The 18,765-nt window shown below is 46.0% G+C and overlaps 1 protein-coding gene and 1 long non-coding RNA gene across 2 annotated transcripts in view; one reads left to right on the top strand and one right to left on the bottom strand.

The window, feature by feature from the left end:
* The window catches only part of LOC135298761 (uncharacterized), a 29,752-nt gene that overhangs the window by 8,304 nt on the left and 2,683 nt on the right, over window positions 1–18,765 (bottom strand). The window lies entirely within an intron of this gene.
* On the top strand, window positions 4,985–17,206 carry HPSE (heparanase). The gene is given in 14 exon segments (XM_064416630.1): window positions 4,985–5,065; window positions 5,067–5,111; window positions 5,113–5,369; window positions 6,886–7,031; window positions 8,043–8,168; window positions 8,533–8,706; window positions 9,153–9,324; window positions 9,835–9,882; window positions 11,275–11,368; window positions 12,007–12,113; window positions 12,625–12,739; window positions 14,086–14,204; window positions 14,336–14,482; window positions 15,220–17,206. Coding segments are annotated over 14 exon segments (1,776 nt in total). The 5' UTR covers window positions 4,985–4,999; the 3' UTR covers window positions 15,380–17,206.

Raw genomic sequence — 18,765 nt, 5'->3', positions numbered from 1 at the left:
AAAGTTTGGTCTCTTCTCAGTAAAGGAAAAGTAAGATAAACCTGAGTTAAACTGGGGGCTTGATAGGTTAATTGTGTTGTGGTTCTAGAAATAAACAGAAAGGTTTTTAAATCCAGTGAGGATATTAGACGTTGAATGCTTGATAGAAAGTGGTTATGATGAAAAACTGATGAAAATGCTAATATTCTACTGCTCATTGTGTTATTGCATTAGAGAAATCATAGGTGGCAATTGAATAATTTCTTTATAAGCCTTTATTTGGCATAAATGTGCCTCTAAACCCATACTTGTGATATTTCTTAGTGGCTTACGTGGTTTGGATAAATGCAATTTGACTGCATTCAGTATTAAACCAGGTCAGGAATCTAAAACCAGCACTTTTCAGAGGCAGTGTGATTCACTTCCACTGGTACACTGAGTGCCCACAGAGGAATCCTGTTACTGATATTTAAGTGCCTAAGGCACAATTGGATTTGGAAACATGAAAAAATGTGAAGTTGGTCCTCAAGGGCAGAAGCAATATTTGCCATGACTTGAGGCTATATGTGAGTCTATCTCTTAATGCCTTGCCCTCTTAATGAAGATCTATTTTTGACCAAATGATAGATAACATTAAATTCTCTATTGGTTTGTGTTACATTCAAAAGTCAGATGATGCTCACTCCAGCATAACTGTGAATACATATCTAAGCAGGACATGTAGTACCCACATAGGAAAACAGAGCTACCTTAGAGGTTTATTGGTGTTTTTCCAAAGTTTGGTACAGTTTTGTGTGGATTTGGTGGGGGAAAGAACCCCAGGAAGTTACTATACAATTACTCACTCTGAGTACTTAGTTACTGCAATAACAGATGTTATGGAAATAATTCCATTAATTGCTGCATTTATTACAGAATAGTTAATGAGCCAGTAACATCTGTGGCAATTCTTTGCATGATATTTGTACTTGCATGTTAATTAAAGTGTACATTTTATGTATTTATATAACAGAGGGAACAGCAGGAAAATATCATTCCTGCCACTTGCTAAATGCACCCTCACACTATACATGACTCTAACGCCCAGCACTGCTGCAAGATCAGGTTTTGATGAGATACACATTTAGGAAAAAAGTCAAATATTCCCTACAAATGCCAGAGCTCCTGAGAAAACACTACAAAAAGCTGGTTTGAAAAAAGAGAGTGGCTTTAAATCTGCATAAACCTGGTCTGGAAAGAAAAAGAGTTTGGCAATAATTGTCTCTGCTGTTCTCTTCACACAGACTGTGCTCTGCCTTGATGGATGAGTGCAATTCCCTTAAGGTTTTCTCTGTGACCTTAGAGAGGATCAGAAATTAAATGAAGCTACACTAATTTGCACTGAAACTTTGCTATATGTAGCTTGTCTTATTTTCCTGAAATCAAGCTTATCAGGCAAAGCAGTACATGTATTTCATACCGCTTGTATTAATGTGTGATTAAATGCTTTTCATATAAAGCTTATTTTGGAAAGCAAACGTTTCCCACTTGCTTCAATGGGATGCTGGTATCCTAAGGCCTGTGTTAAAGGAAAAGAAGCAAAAAAAGTTGATGAATTTATCTGATTTCCATGTGATATAATGGTAGATGCTTCAAAGCTAAGTAGGTCATAAAAATATGCTCTGTGGGATGTTCCTGCCAATGTCTTCATAACCCACAGCAAATTGGATGAGAGCTATTGTGTGTGCAAGTCTGTTCAGGTACAGAAAAATGTTCTGACCTAAAACCTCAGAGCATATTTCTCAGTCTTTATTTCTATTCACTCCACTTTCCAGCTTGCCCACATAGACCAATTCTTGTGTTTGTGTGATTCCCTTTCTTCCTGAGTCATGATTCTGTGAACCCCTGTACATAACTTACTGGAAACTGTCTCCCTGGAAGGACTAGTAAAGAGAGTCAGGCTTAGGATAATGTTTAGCTGTTAATTTTCATTGTGTGAATGAGACCTGTTGCGTTCCTATGTTCTGGAAAGCCATTTCCACATGAGTTAGTCCTGACTAGCTCTCACTTTGTCTTCCTTTTAAAGCTTCATTTCATCTCCGTGTGCATATCAAAGAGAACTGCTAAAATCTAGACTCAAGGTGTCGTTTCCATCTCTGAATAAACAGGATGTGCCATCTCAGACTCTGGGCTCATAAATAAATCCAGCAGGGAGTACTGAGAGCTGTGTGCTGTGTCAGGACAAGGGCTGGCTGCAGGCTTGGGACAGAGAGGAAGGATAACTCACAAAACCACTCTGCTGATAGGCGTCTCTGTTTTTACAGTTTCCATGCTTTCTTGGCATCAGCTTAGCTTGAATTTCATCTTCCTGAGGCTTGTTATGTGGAAACAGAGCAGTATTCTGACACAGGTCAGCTCTGTTCAGCTGCCTAAACATCTGTGTCACAAGAATTTTTGCAAAGGCAGCTCTTCCCTTCTGAATTCCCTTAATATACACAAGGTAAAGCACTGATATATATGTAGACACAGGTATAAATATATCAGTCATTGGTGCTTGCCCAGGAACAGCAGAAGTGCCCCTGCTAGCAATAGCATGTTGCTGCTGCTGTCAGACAGTTGAAATTCCTGGAAGGTTTTATTTTCAGTTCTTTCTAGCTATAAAAACCTAGTCATCACAGGGTGTCTAATGGCATTACTGGGAGAAGCAGAACTGTCTGATAGGAGCTGCAAGACCAAAGCACTGGAATGTTCCAAAGCAGGGGGTAGGTTTTATGTGAAGTGAGGAAGAGGGATGGGATGTTTGTTTGGAGCTGGCTTCAAGTAACACTCAAGTGGGCTTGAGCCTAGTCCTACTTCCTAAGTGCTCCCCTTGCAGCTCACGGGGCATCACTCAAATTCTTCTCTAATTTCCATAAGTCTAAATACATCTATACTGAGCTCCCCTACTCTGCAATATTTAAAAATGTATATAAAACCATGTGAAAAATGCCCAGGCAAAAGCTGCTACTTCTCATTTAGTACCTTAGGCTAATGCTGGAAGGCATTTTTTTCCAGCTACAAGGTTTCACAGACTGCTAAAAACACAACACATGCCAGACTTCACACACACACATCTGTGCACAGCAACTGATCCCAAAACATAGCATTCACCATTTGAAATACACACTTTGTGCCTTTGTTGTGAGAAATACCACACAGTGGCAAAACACCTGAATGTGTCCTCTCAAAGAAGAGCATGGAGGAAATAAAGGCAGAAGTACAGAATTCCAACAGAAAGTAATTGTGCACAGGCTGCATCTTGCCTGACAGCTCCTGACCTTTCCTCCTGCACCTGTGGTAACAACCTTAGCTAGATTTGAGCAATGGTTGTTCACACACTTAACTGCATTCTTATATCCTTAGTTTGCCCATGGGGCTGGGTAGTTTGCTTGGTGCTCCAGTCATCAGCTGATAGATGAGTTATTCCTCTGGCAGATAGTCACCCCAGCCCTTCCTGGGGCGTAGGCATGTAATTCCCAGAATGGGAAGCATTACCCTGACTAAGATACTGAGACTGTCAGAAGTGTCACTGATGTTTCCTTTCTGGCAGGGCCGTGGATGTGCTTGTCAAAAGCAGAGTTAATTTGGTCAAGTTCTTCTAGTTCCGGTGGAGAGTTACTTAATAGTACAAAAATGTAGAGCAAGCAGGAACAGGAAGGGCCAGGCAGGCGAGCACTTGAGCCACAGATTAATGCCCAAACTTTGGTGCATGTGCGTGTGGGAAGTGCTGCACCTGAATAAAGTAACAGGTTCACAGCCTGCTCCAGCAGACAGCCATTTTCAAAACAAACTGCCTGAGAAACATGGATGCTTCAGGGTGAATGGGTGCAGGTGGGAAATGTAATGGTGGTGCTAAATGTAGTTGTTTAAAAACTCTGCAAATGTTTCAGCAGTGTGCATAGGAACTTAGAAACATTCTTGCAGCCCAGGAAGCAAATTGTCTTCTGGGCTGCATCAAAGGGAGAGTGGGCAGTAGGTCAGGGGAGGTGACTGTCCCCTTCTGCTCCAGACTCCATCTCTGGTACTGAATCCAGCCCTGGGCCCCCCAAAACAAGAAGAATTTGGACCTGTTAGGAGGCCACAAAGGTGATCAGGGGTCTGGAACAACTCTCCTTTGAAGAGAAGCTGAGAGAGCTGGGGTTGTTCAGCCCGGAGAGGAGAAGGCTCCAGGGTGACCTTAGAGCACTTTCCAGTACCTGAAGGGATGACAAGAGAGCTGGAGAAGGACTTTTTACAAGGGCATGGAGTGGTAGGACAACAGAGCTGAAGGAAGATCCGTTTAGACTCGATGTTAGTAAGAGATTCGTTACTGTGAGGGTGGTGATGCACTGGCAAAGGTTGCCCAGAGAAGCTGTGTACACCTCATTCCTGGAAGCGTTCAAGGCCAGGCTGGATGGCACTTTGAGCAGCCGGGTCTAGTGGGAGGAATCCCTGCCCACAGTGTAGGGTTTGGAACAACCCAAGCCATTCCATGACACTAAGCCATACCTGCTCCGTGGCTCTTCCCTGCCAGGCCTCCCCAGCAAGGCCAGCTGCTGCCAGAGGAGTTTTGGTACAGACCGGACTCCACAGGTAGCACCGAAGGGGCAGACCCAGAGCCTGCCCGAAACCTTTCTGTAACAGTAATTCCAAGTTTCAGACCTCTGCCATTAGGACAAACACTTGTTCCAACAGTATGGACTGTTGCAGCAGTCAGGTTCCAGCCTGACAGGGCTGTGTGCTGCCGTTTCCCGCAGCGGAGGCCGCAGCCGGGGTGCCAGGCTGACATCCCAGCCCCGGAGAGGCAGCCTTCAGTCCTGCAGCCATTTTCCAGCCCGCTGGCTGTACACGGAAATGCCCAGGGCCGCTGGAGCAGGGCGGGATGTTGGAGGAGGCGGCTGCAAGGCTGCGAAGGTGTGAGCAGGAAAGGAACCAGCTGTAAACACCGCTTCATTTTGTAATGGTTGGGGCGTTTAGGTAACGCCGGGTGCCGGGTGTCTCGCCGCTGATTTGAGGCTCGAAGATGCTCTTGGAGCTCTTCCAGAGAGCGAGGAAGGTGCTGCTCACGCCAGCGCGGTCCTTCCCGGCGGGGAGCGGAGCTCTGCAGCCCCGGGCCCGCCCTCCCTTCCCCTCCTCGGGGGTGGTGCCGGCGGAGTCGGCGCTGCGGGCCGGGAGCGGAGGATGCTGCTGCCTCTCCTGCCTCTCCTGCTGCCTCTCCTGCCTCTCCTGCCTCTCCTGCTGCCTCTCCTGCCGGCGCTGGCCGAGGGGCAGCGGGCGGCGGAGCTGCGGCTGGGGCTCCGGGACAGCCCCCGAGGGGAGGTGAGCCCGGCTTTCCTCTCCCTCACCCTGGATGCCAGCCTCGCCCGGGACCCGCGCTATGTCGCCCTGCTCAGGTGAGTCGCCTCTCGCCCCGCTGGGCAAAGGAGAAAGGGTCTTCGGGGAGAGGGCAGGGCCAGCCCGGCAAACGCGCTGCGGAGCGAGCTGGGCGGAACGGGGAGTCCCCCAGCCCTAAAAATGGGGTCGGGGAGAGGATCCCGTCTGCTTGGGTTCGCTAATTCCCTCCTGCCAGGGCAGAAGGCGGTACCTGCCGCAGGTGGGAGCCGCGCCGGCCCCTTGGTGCTCGGGAAAGGAGCGGCCGGCATGGGGAGATGCAGGGAAAGCTCAGCTCGGAAAGAAGCAGGGTAGAGGAGTTGCTTTGCCAGCAGAAGAAAAAGGAGAAGGAAACGGAGGGAACTGTGGTTGTTTGCCCTCGAGAAATGAAGTCCTCAGGGTGTCCTTATCGCCCTCCGCAAGCACCAGAAAGGAGGTTGTAGTGAGGTGTGGGTCAGTCACAGCTAACAACTGACTGGAGGAGAGGAAACGGCCTCAAGTTGTACCAGGGGTGCTTTGGATTGGATATTAAGAAAAATTTCTTCACTGAGAGGGTAGTCATGCATTGGAACATGGGAACAGGCTGCACAGGGAAAAAGATGGTGGGATCACCATCCATGAAAGTGTTCAAAAAATGTGTGCATCCTCCAGTCCTGCTTTCCCACTACCTGCACGTTTTCATCCTCACTGAGCTGGTGAGAAAGATGTCAGCAGCGTTACTGGAAAGTGCTCAGGTCTCCAACATCCAGCCCCACCTTCACACCTTGGGGTTCAGCCCCAGGCCAGCCCTGCCACCATGAGGAGTAGGAAGTTCTTGGTGGCCTCTAATCTGCTGTTTGTCACCACAGAGCAGATAGCACCTAACATGCCCAGTGCCCTCCAAAGCCTTGTGGTTTCCCCCAGAGAAGGCTGGCTGTCGGTGCTGCACATCCTGCCTGGGGTGTGAGGTGCTGCACACCCTGCATGTGATGTGAGGTGCTGCACACCCTGCATGGGATGTGAGCAAGTCACAGACACGTTCTTTTGGACACCTGCTTTGATGCAGTCAACACCTCTCCCAGCAGGTTAACCTCCCTTGGGTGCAAAGGCAATTGCTTTGGCTGTTGTGATGGAAGTTGGGGCTGATGATGTAAAGTCAGTTTTGTGCCCAAATTCTCACAGGACATTTATGTTGGTGTTGCACAAACAAAACAAAAAAAATCTAGGGGAGGAGGACGTTTAGGATGAAAAAAAAAAAAAGGATTGTTTTAAAGTTTTGCCTTACTTTGCCCCCAGGATTTTGCTCCCTGCCAGTGTTCCCTCAGGTATGTTCTCCCATGCCCATTAGACTCTCTCCTGGGTCACTTGGCCATCAGTGTCCCTCTTGTACAGTGCAGAGGGTTAGGATGCAGATCCCAGTAAGCCATCAGGAATTCCTTGAGGTTACTGGGTACCTCCAGGTCACCTACTGCAGCATGTTCCTCAAAGTGCTTGCCATATTTACCCTCTACAGTCTGCATAAATACAGTGGTTTTCTGTTTCTTGGCATTCCCTCCTCAGCAATTCGAAGCTGCGTGCCCTGGCAACAGCCCTGTCCCCAGGTTTCCTGAGGTTTGGTGGCACTGAGACAGACTTTCTTATCTTTGATCCCAACAAGGATTCAACATCAGAAGAAAAAATCCTCTGGGAATTTCAGGCACAGCAAGGTAAAGTGGGCATCACCTTGTTAGGCTTGAAACCATTCTAGGTTTTGGAGAGTCTTTGATGCAGGCTGAGGATGCTGCAAGGACACAGCAGCAGCAGTGGGGGCCCTCCACAGTCTCAGTATTGCTATCATCCATGAAGAGGAGATCTGTGGATTTTCAGCATGGTTTGTGGGAAGAGCTGTGCCAGCTGTGGGAAATTGAGAAAGGATGTAGGGGAACTTGTATCCTCCCTGGCATCTGCTGAGACTCTCCCTTTGCTTTCCTCTGCTCCCTGCAGCAATCTTGGCAGCTCCCTCACTGTCTGGGAGGTGGTCAAGGTCAGCTCAGAAGCTGTGGCTTCATTATGAAAATTAAGGAACAGATGGAAGAAATAACCTGAGGAGAATAGTGTTCAATCTCTCCCAAGGCCAGAGAGCTTGGCTGGGGGTGCACCCTTGCCTTCCTGCTGCTTTGACAGGGCAAGTGCAAACCTGATGGACCTCTGTCAACTGCTTGAGCTTGGTATTTTCTCTTTGAACTTAGCAAAAGTGTCAAGAGGCGTTTCAGATGAAAAAAAAATCCTGTATATTCCTGTGGCACATAACACAATTGTGCAATCCTACATTACTGTATGACTAGTGATGCTCAGTTTTGAAGTCAAGTGGTACTTTTCCCTTCATGACACTTTACTAAGTAGCCATTTCCTGTGACTCTGGCTCCTGCCTTCTTCTCTGGTTATGGCTTGTTCCTGTTTCGCATGCCAAGAAAAAAGATAAGCTTTGAAGGAAACATGTCCTATGACTCCTGCCAGTGAGCTGTGTGGGGAAGTCAGCACTTTGCCCTGCATTAAATGGTCAGTGCAGGAAGCATTGCCCTGTTCCTGCCCCCAGCAAGGTGGGTCATGATTCCTGCCACACCACTGCATGCCAGCTTGGCTTATCTGCTCCTATGCTTTGTCAGCTCACTGGAACAAGGCTTTGCTGGCTGTGGAGGTGAAGAGTTAATTCCTATCAACCTTCTTCTGCCCTACAGAGGCTTGTGGCTCGAGGCCTGCATTTGCTGCTGTTGAGAAGGTGCTGCTGGCCCAATGGCCCAGCCAGGAGAAGCTGATTCTTGCCGAACAGAACCGGAAAAAGCACAAAAACACCACCATTACAAGTAAGACTTAAACAGGGGGATGCAACTCTCTGCCCCACAGTAAAAGGGCCGTAAGCTATTAGGAGCAGAAACCACTGAAAAAGAAATATTTCACCCACTTTGAAAAGTATTCAGAGAACTCTTTTTCTGTTGTTTGCCATCCCACATTTAATAGTATTCAGCTGCAGGGGTTGGGAGGTTCTCAAAGCTTGCAAGATGTTGTGTAGTGAGGCCTGACCTCTTCTGTCTGGCTGGGAAAGTTTGGCACATCTGTGGCATCAGGCTAAATAAATACAGTAAAGGCAGTAAAGATTGTTGCTTGGCAAGAGCTCAACTAGCACGCTCTAACCTTGAGATAAACACCCCTCCTTTCTCCTCTGTGCAGAAAACACACTGGATATTCTCTACAGCTTTGCAAACTGCTCAGGGTTTCACCTGATCTTTGGACTCAATGCCTTGCTGAGGAAAGGTGGCTTGCAGTGGGACAGCTCAAATGCCCAGGCACTGCTGGACTACTGTGCTTCCCAGAGGTACAACATCTCCTGGGAACTTGGGAATGGTAAGTGCTTGTTGGCCAGACCAGCTGTCACCTAGAAAAGTACCACCAGAGGGTATGGGCTAGTAACTTTGGATATTTTGGATGATGGCATATAAAGGCAAGGTGATGTTTTATTAAGAGATATTAAGGTCTTAATTTGCAGAGGGATTTTAGAAGAAGACAAAATGAATGAGCAAATTATTTTGCTGCTCCTACCAAGGCTTTGAGATCAGGTGAATGATGCCCCACAAGGTGCAGGATGTCACCTATGGCTGGGACAGAGTCCTGGAGAGCAGCACACTGTATCCCCCAAGCTTTTGGTTTCATGATGACCTTCAAATATGTCACCCACACTATGCCAGATCAGATGAAGCCTTAGGGAACTGGTGCTTCCCGTGTGGATGGAACTGCCTGATTTTGTGCCCCAGAAATAGAGTGGGGTGTTGATGTGCATGTGTCTTCCCCAGAGCCCAACAGCTTCAGGAAGAAATCTGGCATCCGCATTGATGGCTTCCAGCTGGGGCAAGATTTTATTCACTTACGCCAACTGCTGAACAACTATGCCCTCTATCAGCATGCCAAGCTCTATGGCCCCGATGTTGGGCAGCCCCGAAAGCACACGCAGAGACTGCTGAGAAGGTAGGGGTGTGAGGTTCCAGCAGCACTCCCTGGGTTGGGGCAGGAGTGGAGAACTGTGGCTTGTCTGTCCCTATACACAGGGGGCATGAAGAGGCTTTAAGGCAGGGGTTGAACAATTTTTTTTACCTTGACAGACGACAATTATAATCTAACCTGCATGCTTGAGTTCAGGGCCTGAATACTCAGCCAGGTAAAACTCAGCTGCTGGAAGTACATCAGTGGTCCACGTATTTTCCCATTGAGTACTGGCTCTAGGGTTGTGCTAACAAGGGCTTTTAGCCCGAAAAACACCCACATGTTATACAAAGGTCAATTCATCCTCCCAGCAACCTGCTGAGGAAGCCAGGCTGCCCAAAGCCTGCTTAAAAGCCACGGGAAGCCTGGCCAAGCATTCAGCATCAGTGCTGCCAGCTGTGGGGAGAGGGGAGGACTGTGCATGGTGTTGTACTAGTGGGAGAGCCATGACTGGACTGCTAACCCCCTGTCCTCCACCATTCCCTCTGGTTGCAGCTTCCTGAAATCGGGAGGGAAGGTGATCGACTCTGTCACCTGGCACCAGTAAGTACCACTGTCACTCTACTGCCTCATTTTCTTTAAAAAATGTCACTTTGAACAGAATTATCAATCTCAACAGAAAAGAGGGGGGTGAAATGCCCCTTTTGACAGTTTCTCAGGGGCCTCTCCGCAAATTTCTGTGTTCAGAATAAAAGATTGATTGAGGGAGCACATTACAGAAATGCTGAAGCCTCCAAAGAGTCCACTTGATGCAGAGACTCAAAAGCAGCGGTGGGGGTTTGTCATGGGGAATGCAACATGTGCAAGATGATAATATTGTTTGCTCTATTTATGATTAGTTGATATAAAGAAAAAGCCCTGTAGGTCTGGCTGACCCCTGTCCATGGAGAATTGCCAGCAGCTCCTCCTGCTCCCTTGAGTTTGTTCTCTGAGTCACTTCAGGCTCTGTGTAGGTAACTCACCCGCAGATCACACATGCAGTGCAAACAGCACTGGCACCTGGCCCTTTGCTCCTGTGCAGCGACTTTGATTGGAAGGTTTAAAGTGCTCACAGGGACAGTGGGGTACCCTGGCCCCAGGGCCATGAACTCCATGTATTTGAAAGTCGTTTCCGTGTGAAGGCAGTTTTCTTTCCAGAGTCAAAAGCAGGACATGACATGCAGCAGTCAGACAATAATGAGAAAAGATGTACATACTTATTTTATATATATATGTATATATATATATATGTATACATACATAAATTATCTGTGTACTTTGAGCTGCTAGAAAGGCATGAAACATGTCCTTTCCCCTTCCTGGGCTGTTGTTTACTCATTTAGGATTATCAGGTTTTAGCTTCCTCTTGTGGCTGGAAGGCCTCAGCTGTTTTTGGTCGGACTGAGTGATAGCAGGATGAAATGCAAAAACCACCATTCCAATTTATTTGGACAAACAAGAATTAAAAGCTCTTCTGCTCATGGTGAAGGGCAACCTTCACACCATAGGAATGCCCACATTTCAGCTCCCTCCAAGTGGCCAAAATATTCCAGCAGATGGACAGATGCTGTGAGCTGATATTTTTAATATATAACTTGATAGAGTAAAGCAAGTAATCATGTAGGAGTGTCGGACTCCTCAACAGGAGAAGACTTACAGAAGCCAGCTCTTGGTGATGTTTTCCTTAATCTTAACAAATAGATGCAAACAAACCTATTACTTCTGCTGGTGGAAATTTCTGTGATATCCTGACTCCACTGAGGTAATTATATCTTAAAGTCCCTTAAATACAAGTGACAGACCTACACATTTGGAAAACAAAAAATTAAAAAGCACTGGACAGAAAAATCATGCTGTGGATAAATGTACCAAACAACTGAATACTTTCAGTGGTGTTTTGTAGCACTGGTGGTATTACTCCCTAATTTTGTCTATGTTTTTTTCCCCCATTTTCAGTTACTACGTGAATGGACAGAGTGCAACCAGGGGGGATTTCTTGAGCCCTGAAGTGCTGGACACCTTTGCCACAGCCATATATGAAGTTCTGGAGGTACCTTGTCCTGTTCAACCATTCCTATGTTCAGTTTCCAGCAGGTTAACAGAGAATCCAAAATAAAGCACTATTTCTTGCTAGCAATAGGCAGGGATACTCAAAGCTTGAGTTCTGCTGACATTGTATATTAAAAGAAATATAATTAAAATTAATTGATGATTGTTAATGATACTAGCAATAAATGAGCTGCAACAGTTTGCTATGCAGTAAAAATTGTGCCAGGTGCATCACACACCTACAACATTCTCATTTATTGATATAATAATTACTCAGGGATGCCATTTATGATTATTCCATCCCCCCAGTACTTTTTTTTTTTTTTTTTAAGATCCTGACAGCATTATAAGTTAGAATATAGCACTACTCAGCACAAGAAGAATTATGGGACCTGCATTTTAGTGATGTTTGCCCTGTTTTACATGGGTAGCAAGTTTGGGGTTTTTTCTGGGGGGCATGTAAATCTACTTCTAGTCCTTTTGACCCAAATTTCTGTGACATCCCATCTCAGAGTGCTATCGCTTAAATGCAAACATCCTAAGCAAGCCTTTGGCTAAAACACAAAATTTTGTCTATTTCAGTAGTCAAAAAATTAACTGTCATCTCTTTCTCTTCTTTCTGAATGCCACACTGACCAGATTGTTGATCAGACTGTGCCAGACAAGAAGGTGTGGCTGGGAGAGACAAGCTCTGCCTATGGAGGAGGAGCTCCCAGACTGTCTAACACTTATGTTGCTGGCTTTATGTGAGTACTGTGTCCCAGGTGTGGAGAAATTACGTATTTTGACAGCTGAATGGGGCTGCCCCACAGGAGGAATGTAGCCTCCTCAGGCTTCCTGGGGAGTGTGGGCAGCTTTTTCCATCCTATAAGACACAATGACTTTTTATCAGGGCCTGGTGGGCCAGCAAGTCGAAGTCTGATAATGACAGGCAATCTTGTTTTCGGTGTGATGATTTCTCTCAGCCTTCAGACCTTTGGCCAGTTCAGGAGAATCTGCTGCCACTCCTTGTTTCCACCCCCCATAAACAGGGGAATGGAGCAACTGCTCCCATCAACTTGGACTTCAAGAGGTGGACTGAAATTATTTTTTAATGTAATCAATGCAAGACTTGAAATTAGTTGGGTGTTTTTAAGGAAGTCAGCATTACTCACTAAGTTTTGCTTTCCTGCTTCCCGAGCTGGTTTGAGAGGGGCAACAATGTACTGTTGAGGTTAGCACTTTCATCTGCATGATATTTGCCTCATTTTTTGGCAGGTGGTTGGACAAACTCGGGCTTTCAGCCAGGCAGGGGATTGATGTGGTAATGAGACAGGTTTTCTTCGGGGCAGGGACCTATCACCTGGTGGATGCCAACTTTGAGCCTTTGCCGGTATGTAAATAACACCCCCTGAATGCACCTCTGCACAGGCAACGCTGGGCGTGGAGGGACAAGTCAGCTGTTTTAACAACACCTCTTTTTGCTTGGATGGTCACAGGTATCCTTGCACCTAAAGTTATCTCATGTTCCATTACGGGTCAATGTATAATTAAATTGAAATATACATTTAGTATAGTATGATTTATTAGGAAATAACACTTTGCTGTGATGAAACTCCATTATATGAACTATGCATTGTTCTTGCACATGTGGCACATTTCTTTGTACTACGGCACTTAGACTGGGGTGAGAGGACAGCATCTTCCTTTTTAGCTTTCCTCTCATTTCTCTGCTTCCAAATTGTGATTTTCACTGGTGGTCAAAGAGCCAGCCTAAAAGAAAACCCAGCATACAGGGGTTTTCCATCTTACTTGCTCAGCTGCTTGCTGTGCCAGAGGATGCATCATCAGACTTGTGACTTTAGGCTTTTCATTCCCTCATTTAAAATAGATTTAATTTGGACTGAAAATGTGTGCCCTTTTCCTCACCTACCAGCAGCACAGATGCTAACCAAGCCAATAATGCTTCAGAGGCAAGGAAATCCAAACCTAGGTGCATCAGCTGTAGTTAGCACTGAAATGAGGAAGCACATCACTGTCAGAAGGCCGCATTTCCTTGCAGAGAGATTCAGCATGAAGGCTGACAGCAAAAGTAATTTCCTAGGCTTGTGGTGAGTCAGAGGAGAAACACAACAGTCTTCCTCCTAAGAAAACCTCAAAGACCAACAGATGAACTGGAAGAAGGTCTCTGAAAGCCAGGAAAGACCTGGAAAAAATGAGTCTGCACTGGGCATCGCCCTGCTCTGAGGCATCATCCTGGAGTGTCAGAGAATACAATTGTGACTTGGATCTAGAAATCAATCCTGATACTTGTTCAAAAGTACAATGTTAATGAAAGGGGTTAAAGTGTAAGAGCTTCTTCCTGGTGTTGCACCTGTGCCTTAGGTACAAGCTGTCCTGCAGGAAGGGCAGCTCACACCCCTACATTCAGCACTGAGGTTCTCTGTACCCTGCAGAAGGGTATTTCGAAAGCACAATCTCTCCCTGACAGAGCTCTGAGATTTGCTTATGAAGGGGAAAACGTGCCTAAGGCACCTTCTAAACACAGCTGCTCGCAGGCAGGGCTTCCCTTTTAGCTATGGTGTTTGTATAAATTTAAGTAGATGTGAGAAGCTTGGTAAAGCAAAAAGCTATGGGGAAAACCCCTTGAAATGAGCTTCAAAATGAAGGTCAGATTAAGCACTGTGTGGAGCACCTGGCACGTACACAAATGTTTCCATGTGTTTTTGTGCCTCCCAGGACTACTGGCTCTCACTGCTCTACAAGAAGCTGGTGGGTACCAAGGTGCTGCAGGTCGGCCTGGCAGGAGCCAACAAGAGGAAGCTCCGTGTCTACCTCCACTGCACAAACAGCCTCAAGTAAGGCTCCAGAAAGGGCAAAATATCCTGGAAACAGCCCGTGGCCACCCCCGGGCCAGCAAATGCCATTTGGGACAGTGCAAGGTCACACATTATTCTAATCCCCACCATCACCTTCTCTTGCCTTGCAGCCCAAAGTACAGAGAAGGGGATGTGACACTGTTTGCCTTAAACCTCTACAATGTCACCCAACATTTGAAGCTACCAGATTACCTATCGAGCAAGCACGTGGATCAGTACCTCTTACTGCCTCATGGCAAAGAGAATATTCTTTCCAGGTAAGTTGCAATTCCTCCAGTCCCTGTGGAAAAGACTGTGAGTAGGCTTAGATGCTCTTTAAAACCTCACCTTATTCAATGTGCATAGGGAAAGAAGAGGTTACCATTCATTCATCTGGGATTTTTTCAGTAAGATCTGACTTCTGTTAAATCAGGTCTCCTAAACTCAGGCTGCTGAAAGCTTGCTAAGTTATAAGGGCATTTACTTGATGTTAATTTGGCAGTTTATCCTAGCAGGTGTCAGTGTTCTGGACCAGCTGCTAAAGTCCTGTTTTGTTTTGGGTTTTGGGGTTGTTTTGCACAAACACAGGTATATTGCTTTCCCAAGTGCTAGCTCCTGATTTACAGCAAAGTGTTCAGCCTTTGTATGTGGGTGGGGTCTTTTTGTTGTCATTGTTAATGTATCCACAGGGAAAAGATCTGCTCTGTGGGCAAAAAAGAATATTAATATTTTCAGGAGAAAAAGTAATTTAAATTTGCACTTTTCAAAGCCCATTTAACTGTTGACCTCACTGGAAGAGAAAGAAACGTACTTTTAAATGTGCTCGTGCTACCAGCCTGAAGGAGTCCTTGTAGTGGGAGTGCTGCAGATGTCTGTGTGTGTGTGTACACACACATTCAGGGGAAGTTTGGTTTGGCTTTGGGCTCAGTTAATGTTTACACTCAGGCCCAGAGCAGTTTGTACTCGATAGCAAACAGAGCACAGCTGCCCAAACAGTCTCTCTGTCCCTCTCCAGGTCTATTGAGCTGAACGGCCATGTGCTACGGATGCTGGACGATGAAACACTGCCAGAGCTTATGGAAAAGCCCCTTGGTCCTGGCAGACTGCTTGGCCTTCCAGCCTTCTCCTATGGCTTTTATGTTATCAAAAACGCCAAAGCTATTGCTTGCATTTAAGCGGTCAACACACACGCTCAGGATAAATGTAAAGCACTTGGCTAGTAGGAAATTCTAATCCTGGAAATTCACATTTTATCATGGGATTTAATTCTGGTAAGGGATGCAAATGTCGCAGCATGAATACAAATCTTAGCTGGGGAAGACATAACATCCCACTGGCTAACTGGTACAAGGAAGATTCCAGGAGAATTATCCAGGTAGAACAAGACCAGGCAGGGGCTGGTTTTGCTCTTGATCCAACCTGTCACTGTGCTTGAGCATGGAACTCTTCTCCACACCACACAGGGAGCTTCTCACACTACTTGGGGCTCTGCTAGCCCAGGCATTGCAACCTCCCCTCTCCCTCTAGTTTCTGCAAGCACAGCTCCTAAAGCAGTTTCCTCAAAAGCCTGCCTTCAGAAAGGATGAACAGAGTTTTTGTATTTGTGCTGTACAGCTGTGGCCTCACACTGTGTGGGGGTTGTGGTTGCTGAGGTTATCTTGGGGTGGAAGGTCTGGACACACAAGGCAAACCAAGGTCAGGGTGCTTGCAGGGGCAAAGGCCTTGCAGAGAAACCAGATCCTCTATTAGATTTGGGGAAACAACACACATTTTTCTTAAGCTAGGATTGTTCAGTCACAAGATGGAGCTGTGGTTCTGTGAGTTGCTGATGCAGGAAATGCAAGCTGTTCCTGTAGGGTGGTCAGCCTCTGCCATCACACCCTTCTTCCCTGCATGGAAAGGAGAGGAGCCCACCAGACCCTGGCAATAACCCTCTGTGCTCAGGGGGCTGCAAAGTGAGTGCTCATGACCTCACCCTGCACCACTCTGCAGGCAGTTCAGCTGGAAAGGACTTTCCTGAACTATGCACAGGTAAAGCTCTCAAGATCTCTCTGCTTTACACTCCCTAATGCACTCAGGTCTCTTCTGTCTTGGAGAAAGAGGCTGAGGAAACCACTCACCCCTCAACCACCAGAGGGACATCACTTGCTATAGAGCATCCTGAGGACAGAAGTGCCCAGTCAGGCTGACATCCTTCCTACTGGGAAAACAGTGATTTTGGACAGAAATCTGTGTTGGTGGTGGCTTTTCTCCCTAGCTGTGCCTTCCCCATGCACACCCTGTTGCAGCTGGCTGTGCCAGCAATAGCTCCCTGTGGCACACAGGTTGCTGGTCCCCAGGGCAACAAAAAGCCTAGGACAGTAGCTGTGGCCTTCTGCATGTATTTATTTGCATCTGCTTTTCTTGAAGGTACATAACCCACACCACTCTCAATGTCTTATATTTATGAGCACAGCAGGGAAGAACAACCCCACACTACTGTACCTCCCTTTTTAAGCTTTAAAAAGATGCTACCAGCTACATGGGGTTTAACGCAGGGCAGGGAACCTTTTTTAATGAGATTACTTTCAAAACTGATGTACTTTTGTAGCTGTGATGAAAACCTGCACACTAAAAAGGTTATACTTCAGTTCAGTGTGTCAAAGGAGTGTGTGCATCCATGGAGCAGATGCATTCTGTTAAGGGTTATGTATCAGGGGATAACATAGATCAGAAACGAGGAGGGCTGAGTTTGTTTGCATTGTCTAAGTTCCATAACACAAGTAAAGAGAGTGTAAGATGGAAAGTCTTACATACAGTCAACACAAAGTTAATAATATATTATTATTATTATTATTATTATTATTATTATTATTATTATTATAAAAATGTAAGTTGCAACTAAAACATCAAAGTTATTCTTTGCCTGGTAGCTTCTTTTTAGAACGTTTCTAAAAATTTTGTTTATTCCAATGCTTGTGAGTTTTGTATTTGAAGATTTTAATTAAAGCGATTTACACCAACTTTTGGCAAATCTTTTTTTTTTTTTTTTAAGGCTCCTTTTTGACATGCTGATACCAGGACACTCCCTACTTTTCTTTTGGCCATAACTACCCATGCTTCTTTTTATTATCAATAAGAGTACCCAAGTACACAAAAATGAAAGAAATCCTACACAGGTTGGTGTGTTTGAGTTGTGTTTGCCCACCAGTTCAGAGGCCCTCCACCCACTGTGACTCAGATGTGATACAAGTGCTGGTGACTGGCACACAGGAACTGCCAGGAGGGGCCCCGGGGATGTTTGCCCATGCAAATGACAGCTGCTGTCAACCGTGTCTCCTCTCTGAGCCCTCTTCCTGATGGTGGGGTGGGGAGGTTTGATTTACAGCTCAGGAACCACCTTTCTATTTACAAAGTGCTGCACATCAAGCTAATAGCTACTGCTAGCTCTATACAAACAGAGCAAGAGGGACCTAAGTGCAGGGAACAGGAAAGATGCTGGATCCCAGCACTCCAAGGAAGCTACGGCTTGAAACAGAGATGAACATCACCAATGCCTGCCCCACCCTTATCTCTGGGACTTTTATTCCTCTGCGAACATTGTAAACCTTGGGGGATTGAATATATGCGTGTACACTTATTTGAGAACAGGGAGAATCATATTTCGCACTCATTCCAGTTCACTTTTGCCCTTTTGACTCTGGAGGTCAGATTACTCACACTGAATTTACTGTAAATCAGTTCCTAGAAGGTGGCGTAATTTGCATCACACTTTGGGGATCATTTGGTGTATGTGAAAATAAGGAAACTGATAACCACCTTAGTGTCGGGGACATTTTCACCATCAACTCAGGTTTCAGCTAAACAAGACAACTGGGCTTTACTGAAATAAAGTAGTCTGAAATTAGATTATCTTTCAGTGAAGGGCCAGGCCACTTTATTATGAATGTAAATACAGTGGCAGTAACTGTAAAAATTGACTTTAACCAAGTTTACTTCACTGCTTTACTTCCATGAGCTCCTTAAAAATTTTCTGCAGACAGTCCAGGGTTTCCTCTCTGCTTCACACACATAAAAGCACCAAAGCAGTGTCTGCAGAGGACGTCCACCTGGTGAAAATCAGAGTATCTATATTCCTATGCACATGGCAGGCAGAGAGGCTGTGGGGATGCATTGCCAGGACTCACTATTCAACCACACCTCAGCTACTAGTCTGTATCTGAATAAAGCCCATGATGACTGTTATAGATAAAAATTTGATCAAGCCAATTTGATAACAAAAAAATATATAATTTATTGTGCGACCGATATACAATCTCGACAGTCACAATTAAAGGGACAGCGTCGACCCCAGGCTCGACACTGGGTGAACCCTGCTCCGACCTCTATCGCATCGACCCGCTCTGTTCACAAAGCTGGACTGGTGCAGTCAGGTTTTATACCCTTTTTGTTGCCCGAGGCAGAGTCTCTCTTGTTCTTTTCACAGTCAAACATATTCATGTCGTCCTCTTTCTCCCAGTCGGACTGGAGAGTGTGGTTCCTGGCAAGCTATGAATGCTGATGGCAGGGTTAAGGGAACCTG

The sequence above is a fragment of the Passer domesticus genome, chromosome 4, assembly GCF_036417665.1.
Source record: "Passer domesticus isolate bPasDom1 chromosome 4, bPasDom1.hap1, whole genome shotgun sequence".
NCBI lineage: Eukaryota > Metazoa > Chordata > Aves > Passeriformes > Passeridae > Passer > Passer domesticus.
Note: the sequence above shows the minus strand (reverse complement) of the source record. Positions and strands in the feature narration are given on the sequence as shown.